We start from the raw sequence: 15,493 nt of genomic DNA, 5'->3' as shown, positions 1-15,493 counted from the left end.
TATTGGTGGTTCTTAAAATAGCTGTTCTCTTTGAGCATTTTTTTTCTTTTGGAAATAGAAGGGCTTATAAGTAAATAGCACTTAAATCTTGTGTTCTTTCAACAATTTAATAACTTATTTAAAAGTTGAATGCCAAGTTTTGTGGCTAATACTCACTAATGAATCTTTAATCCACTATATCAGAGAGAAAATCCAGGATGTTCTTCATCCCTGTACTGCCTCTACAAAACTGTAATACATCATGCTTCCTCACGTGCCTTTAGGAACGTTGTCACGTAGAACTAGAAAACCACTATTTTCTTAAGGGACTGGAAGAGGTGGATTATAATGGGGAAAAGGGAAAACACCATGACGTTAGTTTTTGCAGTATTATGTAGTGTCTTATTTGGATGTCACTGTTCTCAGTGTGATCAATCTTAAGCATGAAATCTTTGAGGGAAATTTCATACTTGATGCGTCAGAATCCGTGGCGTTGGGTCACATTTTTGTGATGTTAATCTTACGTACACGGGAACAGAATATGGTCCCCTGGCAAGGCTCTGACCAGAGTTTGACTATGCAGAGGAGTTCTGCTTTAATCTTGAATGTGCAGCTTTCTTTATGTAAGAGAGATTCCCTGCTGTTTTTAAAGCGACATCAGAAGGAGAACATGAGATGGCAATTAACTTAATGAAAGAGAGGCCTGAGACTACCGATCTTCTGCAGTCTCGAGTGTCTGTCTTATTGCTTGAAAGCTGGTGCTTCTGAGTCTCAATGCTAGTTTGCTTGTTGGACCTCTGAATTACTGTTCTACAGACTTTCATGCTTGCAGAGAACAGTGGATCTTCTACTTACTAGAGAAAATGAATAGGTCTCATCCGTCTGCTGCCTCCAAAAATCTAATGCTTTTTGCTCTATTTATTACTAATAGCTGATTTTTGTAGTCTTCATTAGATCTGATTTCAGCAGTCACTGAGTTGTCCCAGTGATACTTAGTGATACTTCCTAATAATGGAATTGCTTTGGTACAAAACTGGAGCCTCAAAGGACATGTAATGTTTTTGTTTCACTGGAAGTGTATTTATTAAACCAGAAAAGCCAACATTTTGCCCTGAGTTTTGTATATTTGCTTCCCTGCTTGATCTGTAATGTTAGCTTCTGCATTGTCATTTAAATTATTTCTGTGCAGCAGTAGCTTACCCGTTGTATTGTCATTGACAACTTTTTATTAAATTCTGACCCCTAAATTGTCACTTCTTATATGTGATTACTGTTGGTTTAACTGCTAATTAAAATAAGTCTCTGTGCTGCAGGAAATAGCATAGATTTATATGTACTGCTTAAAACAGTACAAAAGAACTCAGCCCATTCTGATCTTGGCAAAACTATCTGAAATAACTGCATGAATTAAAGTTATTTAGGAGGATTTATTTCTGGATGACTCGATGGTGCATAGCATGTCCTAATGGACTCCTAAGAGAATTGTTCTTTAATACAGAATTTTACTTGGCTTTTCTCTTTCTTCATCAAAAGTTCTAACATTTGTTCTCTCTTTCTTTTATTTTGCAGAAGAAATCAGCAAGTGCTAGTGTCAGTCAGCCCCCCAAAACACAGACAAGTGGAGCACCTTCTACCACCAAGGTAACGCGCAATTAAGAAAAGGGTCTCTTTTTAAAAAGGGAAGACTATATCATGTAACTTCAGCCCCTGTAATGGTATAGAAAGCAGCTGGTGTTTACCAGGATTCAGTAACACGAGGAGTGTTCTTCACGTCTTGCTAGAAATCTTAGTGAATTGAAATGAAAGACAGGCATTCAAACAGGCAGTATTGCCTTCTTGGAGAAATAGTCTTTCGATTACGCTTTTTTTTTCTTGTATTCTTTGGTAATCTCTTAATTATTTAAAAAAAAAAAAATCCAGTCTCTTAAATAGCAGTAGCAAACTTAATTTGTCTTATGGGGCTATGTTTTTTTTTTTCACCCTTGGGTATTCATGTGTTTGGATCCTGTTTATTCAGCAGGACCTGATGAGATCAAAACATCGATAACTTTCTTTGTCTGCTTTCATAGTCCCTGGCTTGGTTCGGTCATTCAGGAAGTTAGCGTTAAGAGGCATAAACATGACTCTCATGCTGTAAGTGCTGTTGATATTTCCTGAAGAGAAGGAGGGATTACAGCTTTAAGCAAGCTGAGGTCTTGGGAGGCATTGAACTAAGGGGCTGAAAATACATTTTCTTATGGTGGCTACCCGTGAACTGATGACTGTAACTGGTAATCACTGTTTTGTGTTTTTTCTACGCTTGGAGATGTCCCAGCATTTGAAGCACTGCTTTCCCTGAGAAACTTCTGTACCTCATAGATCTTATCAGCTGGAAGTGTTTCTCCTTTTGAATGGCATTTTTCACTTTCTTAATTAATTCTTTTGTAAAATAATACTCTTAAAGACACTTTTATGCTGCCTAGATAATTATTTTTCTTTCTACTCAGTGAAGAAGGACACAAAAATATGAACTCTGTCCCTTTCTTTCAATGCTTTTGTCCATCACTAAACAGATCCAGAAAATTTTTGTTGCTTTTCTTTGTTCCCTTCAGCAAGGGAACAACTTTGTCGGTGCCTTTCTGATTTCAGTTAAGCTGGAAGCGGTGCTCCCTGTGTAGTTCCATGGCAGCTGTACAGAGAAGGACTCTCTAAAGTATGTTTCTGCGTATTGGTCTCCTGCTGCATAATTCAGTGCAAGCTCACATATAGCTTGCTAACTAATATATATATCTTTAAGAGTTAGTTTTTTTCCTGTATGTTTTTTATTTCTATTATAAGCATAAGTTTCACATTAAACACCCAAGAAACATTTTTGAGTGATGTTATTAAGGATAAGAATAGTAGTGTAGTATAATGGGGGGAAAAACATAAAGTCATGTAATCATCAGGAATTGCTTTATATTAGGTTATGAAAGTCTAGGCTACATGTTTCCTCCAGTATTTGATGCTTTTCCAGTTTCTGTGACATTCCAAAATAATAAATAACAGTGAAAATTATGTATTATAAATGTATTTACCTTAGGCTGTCTACTATTGACTTTTAATCAATAGGTATTTTAAATTTAAACTTTTTATTTCCCACTTGTCCATGACTGCTTTTCTTCAATTACACCAAGTTTTCTTTTAATTATTACTTTTAATTTTAAGTCTTCTGAGATGCTATAGTGTTGTTTAAAGTAGAGTGAAATGCATAGATTCATTGCCCTGATTTTGCTGTGTGGTGGGATGGGGTCAGACAATGTGTGTATTTATATGCATATACACTTTCAGTCACTTCTGCTTTTCAAAAAACAAAAACATTTGGCTAGCTGCACTTTTTTCTGCCCCACTTTTTCTCCCTTTGATATTTCTAAAAGCTGTCTATTCACAATAAAAATTTTACAGGGATTTGAAAGGAAATATTTCTGCAACAGCCTTTTCTCTTTTGTAGCAAAAATAAATCAAATGTTTCAATACAATCAAAAACATTCCACCAGTTTTTAGATGACTTTGGGAGTATTTTTTTTTTTTCCCTGCTGTAACATTCCTGTGTTCTGAGTGTGAAATCTTGTTGGACTCCTTATGTAGTTCCTTGGTCAGTAATACTTCCTATGAACTTATCCAAGATAAGTTTCTAACTTCTTTGAAATCTGTAGCCGTTGTTGTTGTTGTTTTAAGTTGCTTGGCCTAGTACTGGTCATTCTTTTAACCTGCTCTTACTCTAGTTACTTATTTTTTACTTATGCCGAATTAAATAATCGGGGTTTATTTGCTGCCTTATGGTCTAACTCGTCATTCCTTCTGTTAGTAAATGATAATAAGTGATGTCCTTTCTTCTGCTTGGACTGTCTGTATTTCTGAGTTTAAAACCACAGAAACATAGTGTGTGATGAATGCTTGTTATTGCTTAATGCCTGACTAATACCACGTAGTTTAATTCTCCTGTAGCTATATCTTATGATGGGGAATGCTCCTAAGAGGCAGCGTTTATCTGCCTGGCTTCCTTTTTTGTTCAACAGTATATATCCAGACCACCATTCTTTGCGTCTTAAGTTTGTCCCTGTTCTCTATTGTTTTACTCTCAAGTTCCTGGCATGGCAGCTAGTACTTATGTAATGCTTCTGTTCTGTTTCCTCTTGCGGGTGTTTTACTTGGCTGTGGATGTGTGAGAAGAAAGAAGCGCTGCTTCTCTAGTCTGTTTTGTTTTATGTTTGTACTGCCTTTGTGTTTTCGTAAGGGCACCTGGAGAGTTGAATAGGCAAACCTGATGTACCCAGTTTCTGTAAAATGGAAATCTAAATGAGTAATTTAAAGATATTTAATTGAAATAGATGTGCTGGCTTCTTTCTGATGCTCTTTGCTCTTTTTGCTTTAGAACAAACTATCACAAGCCTTTCTTTTGTTTTTGATGTGAAGTTCTGGGTGACTATTATTTCATATCAGGGTATCTTCAGGGGGGCGTGTGTCTTATACAGGACTCAGTCAGATAAATGAAATGAAAAAAATTAAAATTCAAGTAATGTTATGGTAATTAGGAGTATTCATTAACTACCACGGTGTGCAAAGGAGGAGGTCATTGCTGCCCCCTGTTCTTGTATGGTAATTATATTGATACAGAATGAAGTTTTACTGCTTTTTATGTAAGAGGTTTTTGGCATTGCTCTTAATGAACAAAACTTTTCTTTTTGTTGCTGGCTTAGTGAAGTGAGCATCTTTGTCTGTAATACGCCATCTGTAACAGTGAGGCGGGGACACCGTCTGGACTCCCGGCAGGGACAGATACACAAACGCAAAGCGCACTAGGGTCGGTACTGGGCGTTTATTACCTCTGTGTCTGAGCAGGGGTTCCCCAGCGATTTCCCAATCAAGGCAATAACGGAGCGGGAGAGTCCCTGGCACCGCTGAGCTTCGGTCCAGGGTGAGGAGCGCCGGGAGGGGGCCCTATGTGAGGTTTTAATGGACTACACACATGCGCAGCAAGCATATTGAGCTCATTGCTGCTTCCGATTCAAAGCCCAGGTGCAGCGCCACACTGGCGTGGGCTCAGCCGCATGACTATGGGTCAGCATGCCCTGTTGATGCTCTTTTTCCCACGGAACGGTCTGGCTAGCTTCCATCGCCTGTCTCCTTGACACGTTTTCCCATACAACTTTCATGGATAAATTTATTGAAGGAGTACTGGGAGGATTCAACAACAGTGGAAGTTCTGTAAGAATTATTTTTATTTTAGACTTCACTAGACTTGAGTATTTTCTAAGGAGGATCTTTGATCTAAAACATTTAAGAAACTTAAGGTTACTTACTTCCAGATGTCATCCAAATTAACGCTATTTCTAAAGGGGGAATTAAGTCTGCTGTCTTGTTGTGCATTAGACAATAAAACAAGAAGAAAGGGAAGAACTTTGAGCAAAGTTACTGATATTTCTGCAGCGCACTGCAAAGTCTGTCACAAGTTTAAATATCAAGATTGTTGTTAAAGGTGGTTCCTACTGACAGTATATTGTTGGGATTTTTTCTTTGCTCCATTCCCTACTTAACTGTCATGAAATTTTTATTTTTGTGATCTTTGTACAGACACATTATTTTGAAAGAAGGCATTTCTGAATAGAAAACATCTGAAGTCATGTAGTTGATTTGGAAGAGCAGCAGAAATGCGTAAATTTATTGCTGTCTTGAAAAAGATTTAAGTGGCCCATCTGAGAACCTCTGTTTCAGGTTCTCTGTAGGCAGGGTGAACATCATGGCATGAAGATCCTCAATTTGTAGGTGCTTTGTAGCAAGACTGTGGCAAATCCTGGGGCTGTTTCCTGTGAGCTGCCCTCACAACCCTTGCCGACAGGTAAGCTTGTACTTGGAAAATACTAGAATTGCGTCAGTTACCTCTGAGAGTTGTGGAGGTTCATGCTGGTTTTGTTGGTAGCAGAGGCGCGTGGATCAGAAAGTGGAAGTCGTAGGAGTGCGGAAGCTGCCTTCTGCATGGAGCAGCTGCCGTTGTGTAAAGTTACAGGATGTAGCTTCAGTCACCAGAGAGACAATCTTTGCTTTTGAAAAGCAGGGCTGTAAAGCAAGCCTCTGGTCAGGAGACTATTGGAAAAGCCAAAAATTGTAATGGTATTAGAGTCATTTAACAAAAAAACCTGTACTTCGCTAAGAAAAACAGGATATTTTCCTTGTCAGTCTGTGTCATATCTCTGGGTGTTCTCCATCCCAACTTCCTTTCTCTGCTTGACCTTTTGTTTCTTTTTCCTTTGAGATAGAGAGGATAGAGACTGATATGAAAAAATGTTTGAAGTGTTTATTAGGGTTTTTTTTTTCATTAAAAAAGAAAAAACTCCTGGAGTACAGGTATTGATAATTTGATTGTATAAAAAATAAAATTAAAGACAAAGTCACTATTGGTATTTCAAGAAGCTTCCAATTGCGCCTTTTAAATTCTAAGTTAATATAAAGTATTTGGATTTGTTATGCTTAAAAATAGCAGTCCTGATCGGTCAAATTCTCGTAGCCTTAACTGGTGCAGCTATCTCATTTCCTTTTGATTAGTAACGTTTAGTTGCTTTGGGTGTTTGGACAATCGTGTTAGAATTTAGGGCTTTGCCCATAAACTTCTGATAAAAATACTAATCTTGTTTATGGGAAACTAACAGGTTTCTTCCCTCAGCATCAGTATTGTTAACTCAAAAGGTGGAAAATGAATACTGCTCCTTGAAAGTTAAAAGTAGCTACTTTCTTGAGTTATGCCATTGTGATGGATGTTTCTTCTGTGACTTTTGCTATGTGTCTGCACGCTGTCAGCTTGGCAGCAGTAGTGCTGAATGGGGGAATGTGAAGAAGCCACGTTCAGAAGTTAGATGGGAAGCTGAAGATGAGTTTTGTTTATTTGCACTTACGGTGGCACATCAGATACAAAGAAGTGTGCCATGTAGAGGGCAGCAGGTCCTATGTCTGCTTCTGAATCAGCAATTTTAGTTGAGCAATTTTGCTTAAATTGCCCTGCCCCAGACGCAGGCAGCAGCAGCCGGCTGTTACGGAAGTGGAGCGGCTGTACTTCCTGCTGCTGGAGGAGCGCTCTGCTCGGCACCGCTGTGTCATCACGTCAGAAAGGGGGCTGGCCGGCGCTGTGCACGAACTGCAACCATCGTCTGTACAAACACTAAAATGAAAAACAGCCTATCGTAACAGTCTTGCTGGAAGCATAAAATTCAGGTGTACCAAGTAAGTTAGCTATTCTTACTGGCTTTTCTTTCATATGGCCTCTGTTTTAGGCTTAACTTATGTTCTTGTTTTAATTCTTTTTTTTCCCCTCCTCTCTCTCTCCTGGAAATTCTGTGGGCTAAAATAACACTAGCTGCCGACTTCCAGGGCTTCTGGCGCGATCCTTTTATCTGGAGGCTTGAAGCACTCCAACTAGCTGCCTGTAATGAATTGCTTTTAAAATTATTTTAACACATTGGAAGCAGTCTTTTCAGATACTAACTGTGCCAGTATTTATCAGGTCCAGTATATATGCATTTCCAAATGTGTTTTGGAGGTTGCACCACAAGTGGTTTATGAGACATAAGCAGAGTCTGGAAGGGGAGACGGGCAAGGGGGAAGAGCAGTATATTTCAGTAGTGTCCTAGTTCTGGATTTACGTTTGGTTTTCTTTCTGCATTTCTAGCAGCCTAAACTCTCCTTGCCTCGAAACCCCCTATCGTTTTTTGAGATACAAATGCAGAGCTTAATGCGTTTGTAGCACAGAGAATATTGCATAGTCAGGGTGTGATCACCCGTAAGGACCAGCTTCTCAGTAGAAGCATGTTTAGGTATTGATACCCATATTAACAAGAAGGTTTTATTATATTTGATACCTAAAAGATGTGGCTGTATCAGATGCATACATTCCCATGGAACAAAATTGTACATTTCATACTTTAATTAAATGATCTTTTTTTTCTATAGTACTAGATATAAGATAGCTAGGTGTTATTTAGGTTATGCCACTCTTCGATTATAGTTACTGTAAAATAAAACCACTGCTCCGTTATCACAGGTGTTTTCAGTTTGATCCAAAAACAAACTGAGAAGACAAGATCATGTTCCATGTGCGATGTGATGGTATCAGTATCATCCCTCCTTCTCTTTTTCCCTTTGGAGAAAGCGATAACGATAGATTAAATCACACAAATGTTCTTGAACTTTGCGGAGGTCTCTACTGGATTCTTGATCTGTGATCTTTTTTGTTGCCTAGTTTTCCCACTGTTGTATTTGTTTGATGTCTTTTAATTGGCATAAAGCATGGATAATTATTTCTTCTACGTAAGAGAGATTGTTTTCTAGACTGAAATATTTATTACTGTCAGCCTCTTGTGTAGAATGATGGTTTTTCCTTTTTTTTGAAGAAGTGATTGATTCTGCAGGGTATAAATAACTAGCAGAAAACTCCAGTCCTGAACTTAGCGTTTCGGTGACTTGTTTTGCTTATGAGTCTCTCGGCCTGCTTTTCTCACAGTGCTAGTTAGTTCTGTATCTATGTTTGAAGTCTAGGTAAAGTTGTGTTGCGATAAAAGTAATGGCTCTGGGAGGACTGGGGATGGGGCAGAAGAGAGATTGAGAAACAAACCTCTGTCCTCGCAAAGTAAAGGACCCGCCTTTCTTTTTCCGTAAGTGCTCACTGTGTTGATCCTGATCATGCCTGCTCTTGTTGCTTTCCTGAGCTAAAAAAAAACTGGACTCGCAGAGTCCTGGGACTTCCTGCAGACTTTCTCCTGCCAAAGGGAAAAAACTAAGTATGAAGGCAGAGAGGTCGGTGGTCTTGTGAATTCCCCAGGAGCTCTGTAAGGCTCGGAAACCTGACTGCTGTTGGAAGAAACAGTCTGCGTGCCTGCCTTCCTTTAGTAGAAGTATGCCTGAACCTAACTGTAATCTTGAAATTTGTCGTCTTCAGGAAGAGACCGCTGTGAGGCGTGACAAGGCCTCATGAAGATGGAGGTTTTATATGTTTGAATTGAATGACAGTGTGCTTATTCCTGCAGAGCATGCTGAGGGCCCTGCTAAAGCAATTTTGAGAGTTCCTGAGTTAAGAGCTAATGCAGAAATATGAAATGCCTCAATCCAGCTGTTTTTAAATGGGAATAGTAAAACAGTTTTGTTTTTTTTTTTTCTAAAATGACTTTGGCATGTTTTAAAAAATAAAACTACATGAAGGTTTTATAGTGGAGATGATACTTCAAAAACAAAATTCTATTACGATGACTTGATATGGGGATTTTTGTTTGTTCTCCTATCTTATTTTCCATTCAGTTTGTTAACAAAAGCCATTGTGTAACAGTGTGCGTTATCAGTTCATACTGCTTTCCTAATAATTTCCTTTTACTTAACGTGCTGAGGGTTAAAAATCCAATCTCTGATTCAGAGTTTCTTTCACTAGGTCTTGTGACCACCAGCTGGCCATTATGAATATTGGCTGAGGAGATTATTGCAATTAAAAATAATCAGGCTCAATAACCTCAGGACTCTTTGGTTTATGCTAAAGTCCTCTTTCGCCTGACATTTTTATCTTTTTAAATTTCTCTGTAAAGAATGCTGATTCCTTTATGTTCCGTTTATGTTCCAATTCTCTTGAAGCAGAGCTTTGCATGCTCTTCCTCAATAACGCTCCAGGCCAAGCCACGCAAATCCTAGCTGAACTCAGCAGCTCTGTGTGGCATGCGGCTGGCACCCAACAGCTTGTTTTTACTAGCGTTTTCTTATCAGCTTGCCTTTGCTGCTGCAGATAGCTTTGGAACATTCTGGGGTGTAAAACAAAACACAGAAATGAAATGTTAACTGTAGGAGTTACAGCTAGGTATTAACTGTTTCTGCAGGACATTTCTGTACAGTAAAATGTAGAGCTGAGAAGAGGATTTCTGAGCTGCCTGTGAAAAGGAGAGCTCTGCTCCAGGGACCAGAATGTGAGTTACCGTAATGCTCCGTTGTGCAGAGTGGAAACCTGAGAAGAGCAGGGATAATACTGACATGCTGCTTCAAGTATTTGAATGCAACTGAATGGAAATAAAATTCCGGTATATGCCAACCTGTGGAAATTCTTGCCAGAAAACAGAAATGTTCCAAAAAGACATAATCAAAGGGCACATTTTAAGAAGAAATAAGAATGAGGAGTTTAAAACAAATTATACATGTGAAAACTCTTTTCATGTCACTTCCATATCCCCAGTGAGGAAGTTTTACCTAATGCTCAAAACCTGTGGCTTATTTGAGTATTTCTTTATGCACAGCCAAGGGAACTTTGATGTTAGGTAGGTAACCCAGACTGTGATCAGATGGGACTGCTGAGATCACTCTTTATGAAATTTGCAAGGAAAAAGGACATTTTTGACAGTGGAAAATAAGTTTGAAAATACAATGCTTTTATTTGACTGAAGCTATGAGTTTAAAAACTTTTCTAGTGAAACAAAGTCCGAATTTGATGATGGAAAGGTATAGCCTGGATCCAAAAGTAGTGCTTTGTTGCAGTCTTTGCTTTTAGCTACGTTTTATGGAAACAAAGTGTATAGCCTACCAAAGAGCTGGTCTGCATGCCTAAGGAATCTGAAGACAGCAGATGGACTCTGATATCGTTGTGTTAGTCTGTCTTTCCAGATCACTTACAACAATCACCAAACGGCCTTAAATGGGAGTTGTCTGTGTATAGGAAAGGTTATAGGGCAGAAACCATGCTAAATACTTAAGTGTAAATGGTTTCTTCTGCTCACGGATCAAACTGGACAGTCTATTTGTGTGTATGTTAAGGCTCTCCATGCTTAGATAGCGTGCGTGTTCTGTGATTGACGAGCAAACTCCATTTCTCTACTTCTCCCAGAACAAATGAACAACGAAACAAAACCAGAGCTTTAGACACAGTAGGATACACTAACAAATGAGCAGGCAGAACTTCTTCCCATCATCTGTGGGCAGTTGTCAGTTTTTCTGCCTGTCCGTAACTTCCAGAATGTAAGTAATCATCAACTGAGGTGTAGAAAGTTTAAGAAGAGGCAAATGGTACAAAAATGCGTTAAATCGGTTGTTGCTCACCCACCTTGGAGCGTTCTTTATTTAAGCAGAAAGCTGTTTCAGAGTTTAGATAGGGACATTAAGAAAATAAAACCCTACTGGTTTTAAGCTTTGGACTTGACATGGGTTGCTGCAGTCCAGAGATTTAAAAATGGACATCTAACCTAAAGGTGGTTTGGTTGGTATTAGCTTCTAGGTAGATGAAGGCTCTGTTACTCACTGTGGTAAGTTTGAGATTGATCTTGATCACACCTGGTGCTTGATAACATGTGATGCAGCATGAGCAAATTCAAATGCAAGTAGGTTATCTTAAAAACCACTGTTTAAGTGGAACCATTACTTTAAATTTGAACAATATGGTGTATCAGTTTTAATTTGTATATGGGATTTAGGGGTAAAGTTTTGCCAAGTTTTGCCAAATGTCTTTTGTCTGCTGAAACAGTATAAGTTCTATTTTAGTAAAGAAGAAAACAAGAGGTATGAATCCATGTTACGAAACTTCTCTGGCTTGATGCAATCCTCAGTAAATTTAGAAACACTTAGTGCTGTTACAAAAAAAAAAAAAAAAAGTGCTTTATGAACAAATTGCCTCTTCCATTTCCTGGTTCAGACCAGTCTCTTTAAACATCTGTTACATGTTTCTCCTTCATGAGGAAAGGTATTTGTTCATTTCCTTTGTGCTCTTTTAGCATCTCTAAATGATGGTTGACCTTACTCCTGTATGTAGATTAATATCTGTTGCAAATACTTATTCTCTTATTCTGAGTCATGAGAAAATTGCAGAAGAATGAAATTTCAGGGTTAGCCTTTTTCACAAGAGTAACCTGGGTCATCCTTTAAATTGAGGTTTACAGAGAGACTTGGCCCGATTTTACCAGTGCTGGTCTTTGTCTCTCTGATTTATTACGTATGACTTTCAGGTTCAGGAAAAAAAGCAAGAACATAAACCTACTGTTTGTTTTTAATGCTAGTATCATTCAAGGGGGCAATTTATGTGGAGTTTGAAGGTGTCAGGTGGAGGATGTGCTTCTAAAGCTCTCCTAAGATCCCACTTAAGACTGGAATGTGCTGACGAGGCTTTCCTGATGTTTGGTTTCATGCACGGGTCTCCACCGGCATTTTTGTTGCATACCAGTCCTTTCCTGGACAGCCAGCACATATGCTCTCTTGTCTTTTAGCAAGAGTCTCAGTGCACTTTCAGTTCAGCACCTAATGAAGTTACCTGTTGAGGTTTGTTTACTCCTCTTCAGAGTGTTACATATATGTTCTCTCTCTATATATGTACATATACATACATACATACGTACATATATATATAAAATGCTCTGCAGAATATTAATATATTAATGCATTCTAGTTGTACCTCAGTTTATTCTTCACATGTGCTCTGAACTGTGCGCTTGCATTTCAAAAGAGCAAATTTATTTTTGATAGTTTCTAAGGCAGGTTCTTATTTCAGAAATTATTTTTCTTACCTTTGTCAAGTTGTGGAATGTTAAACTATCCACGGATAAGAGTTTCTACAGAGTTTTAGGTTGTATTCACATCCATTGAGTTTATGAATTTCAAAAGCACAGGAAGCATCTCTAGAGAGGGGTTTTTTACTATATACATGAATATTTACAACTAAATACGTATTGAAAAATTCAGCCGCAAAAGCAAGAATTCAGCAAGCTACCTATTTAAATAATTCTTAATGCTTGAATGCTAAAACCCTGGAGGTGTGGTGGTGTTGTTGTTGTTGGCTTTTGTTTGTTTGTTTTAATGGCATTGAGCACAAAGGTGAGGGGGCTTTCCTGAGTCAGGGCTGGAATGAGCTTAGTGGTATCAAAGTAACAAAATCTAGTATAGGATTTTATGCTGAATTGGAATGTAGCTACCAAAAAACTATCCTTTAAGGTTTTTCCAGTATGTGTTTTTTGGCTTTTACTTTCTTTTCTTTAATTTATCCACTCAGCAATTGGCATGGGCAATAGGCTTTGTTTATAACATGCAACGTTTGTGGGTTGAAACACTGATAATAGGCTTCAAAAATAAAATAGGCACACCCCTCGTCACACATGGCAAAGCTGCTCGTTAGAACTTGTAATGCAGATTTTTTTTAGAAAGCGAATCATGCTGTTTACTTGTACATAGAAACTCCTCATAAAGGACAATATAGTGGTATATATTAAAAGCATATTTTAGGTAAACATGCCAGTGACTGCAGGTACTAACTGGATTCTTATATTTTAAGTTTTTATTATAAACCTTTGCAAAATCAGCTGAGAGTCTGAGATCTCCAAAAGAAATATTGCTCTTTCAGTTGATCAGTTTTCTTTCTCCTATTAAAAAGTCATTGCTTTTCTTGATGACTTAATAGCTGAGCTATTCATGTATAAGAAGCAGAGGTAGTTTCAATGTTAAATTTTTTCCAGTTTTAAATCTCTGCATACTTTAGCCACTGTGTGTATGTTTACACACACACGTGCATGTGAGCGCACACACACAAACATTTGGCTCAAATTGTGTCTTGCAGCTCCGTTTGTCATAATGGAAAATGGATGCAATTGTGTTTATGCAACATATCATAATACTGTTGGGGGGGGAACATGAATTCATTTTGAAAATTGTATATTACTTTGCTCACAGTGTTGTGAAATGCCTCAGTCCTCTGCTATTCTTGGCCCTCTTTCTACCTGTTAAAAGGCTCAGGGAGGTAAGAGTTGCATAGCTATTAAAATATACTATTATAAAGTATATAACATACCATTAAAGCAAGTGAAAGATTTAACCCATAGCAGCCATAACACCATGACAAAAGGTATTTCACGTAAGTAAATTAACCCATTTTTTTTCAATAGTACTCCCAATCTCTGTTAATCAAGGATTAGTAAGCGAGCAATTAATGTTAAGAAGCAACCATTTTTAATCACAAGTAGCAGTAGAGTAAATTGTGCCTTGAGGTACACGGCCAAAATTGAAGCAACCAAAGCCAGTTGAACATATGCATGTAAATTGGATCAAGATTATGCTTGGGCATTTTATTGTGGAAGGTCATTTTTTTATTACTTTTCTTCGTTCCGTCCCTGATATACTCTGCAAGTTAGTAATACTGAAATAATAAAACGGGTGTTAACGCTAAGGCTGAGAAGTAGTCACAACTTGTATATCAAAGGTGTGTAAGTCCAAAAGAGTAATGAAGTGGCCGTTGAGCCTGCTGTCCCAGAGGGAGCGTAGCTACATCGCTGAGCAAACGCTTGTCTCACCTGTTGCCAAAGCCGCCAGCGCTGCAGTTCATGCAGGCAGGCGCTTCCGCTGAGAGGCTAGGCTTGTAGGCACAAAAGTCTTTGAGAGCCGCATGTAGCGCTTTGCACTGCGTTTTATCCTTTTCAAGTTGGATCCTTTCCTCCAAAATGCTAGTAACGTTTCTCAGAGCGGTACTTGATATTCTGTCCTGTAACACGTTGATGAAAACATCAAATGCAGCCCAGCCTTGGAGAGATGTCTTCCGGCAAGGCCTATTGAAAGCAGGCTGAATGCACGTTTGTAATCCAGTGTCACCTAGGCCGCCTTTCCCTCGTTTATTCCCTGGTTTATTTATGAGAATAACGCCTAAAGTGCTGTGAAAAAGCTGTTACAGTAACATCACGATGTTTCCTCTCAAGACATTTTCTTATCCAGTAGGCTTGTTGCCATGTTTAAAAAATATTCCGTGTTAGGTTGTCTTTATATGCTTTATTCTTGACAAATCTGTTTACTCTTATTCTCCTGTTACCATCTAAGTGTTTATGTATTGGTTGTTTGCTAAATATTTTCAGTATCTCTTCAGTTTTTGAAGTTAGCTGACTGGTGGGTTGTTACCTGGATGCTTCTTTCTAAAGATAGGCAGTGACCTTTTGTCGTCTAATGGATTGTTTCCTCCTCAAATTTCTGAAAAGTATAGTTTTAACTGATGCTTTGAGGGTGGCTTGCTGTGCTACATGTGGTGTAGGTCCAGTGATTTTTCAGCTTTCAATACCTGAGAGCTCTCATGGAGTTCTTCACCTAATGTTTTTTTTCCAAAAGGCTTTGGCTTCCTGTTTCCTGAATAGTCGAAATTATTGTCTCTAAAGGTTCATCTTAAGGTTACTTTTTTTCTGTTTTCTTCACCTGTTGCACTTTCCCTTTTACTTCCTCATCCCCCAGGCACAAACGGTAGAATTAAATAACCGCTTTTTGCTTTTTGTTTTACTAACCCACGTTTTGCCCTTTCCCACTGTTCTCTTGACAGTTGCATAAAAGCTGCCCTGTGAATTTGACAAATAAGTTTCCAAGGGCCTTCCTTCTCTTCTGCTCAAATTAGATCCTGTGCTTTATCAGCGGACCTTCCTGGAACGTCATCCTCTAACTCACGGTCAGCAGCGTGCTGAAGTCTCACAGTCAGTTCCTATATTTGTGTGTCAGTGCCTGGGCCTGTAGCGTCGGCTGGAGGGACCGATAAGCG

General features: G+C 38.6%; 1 protein-coding gene across 15 annotated transcripts in view; it reads left to right on the top strand.

Annotated features, from left to right (window-relative positions):
- The window catches only part of CAST (calpastatin), a 63,531-nt gene that overhangs the window by 13,845 nt on the left and 34,193 nt on the right, over window positions 1-15,493 (top strand). For 8 of the 15 annotated variants that reach the window (XM_068928467.1, XM_068928466.1, XM_068928465.1 and 5 more), the window contains exon 3: window positions 1,549-1,620. In XM_068928467.1, coding sequence (XP_068784568.1) covers window positions 1,549-1,620 — 72 coding nt within the window. Of the gene's footprint in view, window positions 1-1,548; window positions 1,621-5,712; window positions 5,837-6,898; window positions 7,213-9,842; window positions 9,930-15,493 lie in introns of those variants that run through there. The other 7 variants (XM_068928476.1, XM_068928473.1, XM_068928478.1 and 4 more) reach the window with 5 other exon arrangements.

This window comes from Struthio camelus, chromosome Z (genome assembly GCF_040807025.1).
Source record: "Struthio camelus isolate bStrCam1 chromosome Z, bStrCam1.hap1, whole genome shotgun sequence".
NCBI lineage: Eukaryota > Metazoa > Chordata > Aves > Struthioniformes > Struthionidae > Struthio > Struthio camelus.
The sequence above is the reverse complement of the archived record's forward strand: the minus strand, read 5'-3'. Positions and strand labels throughout refer to the sequence as shown.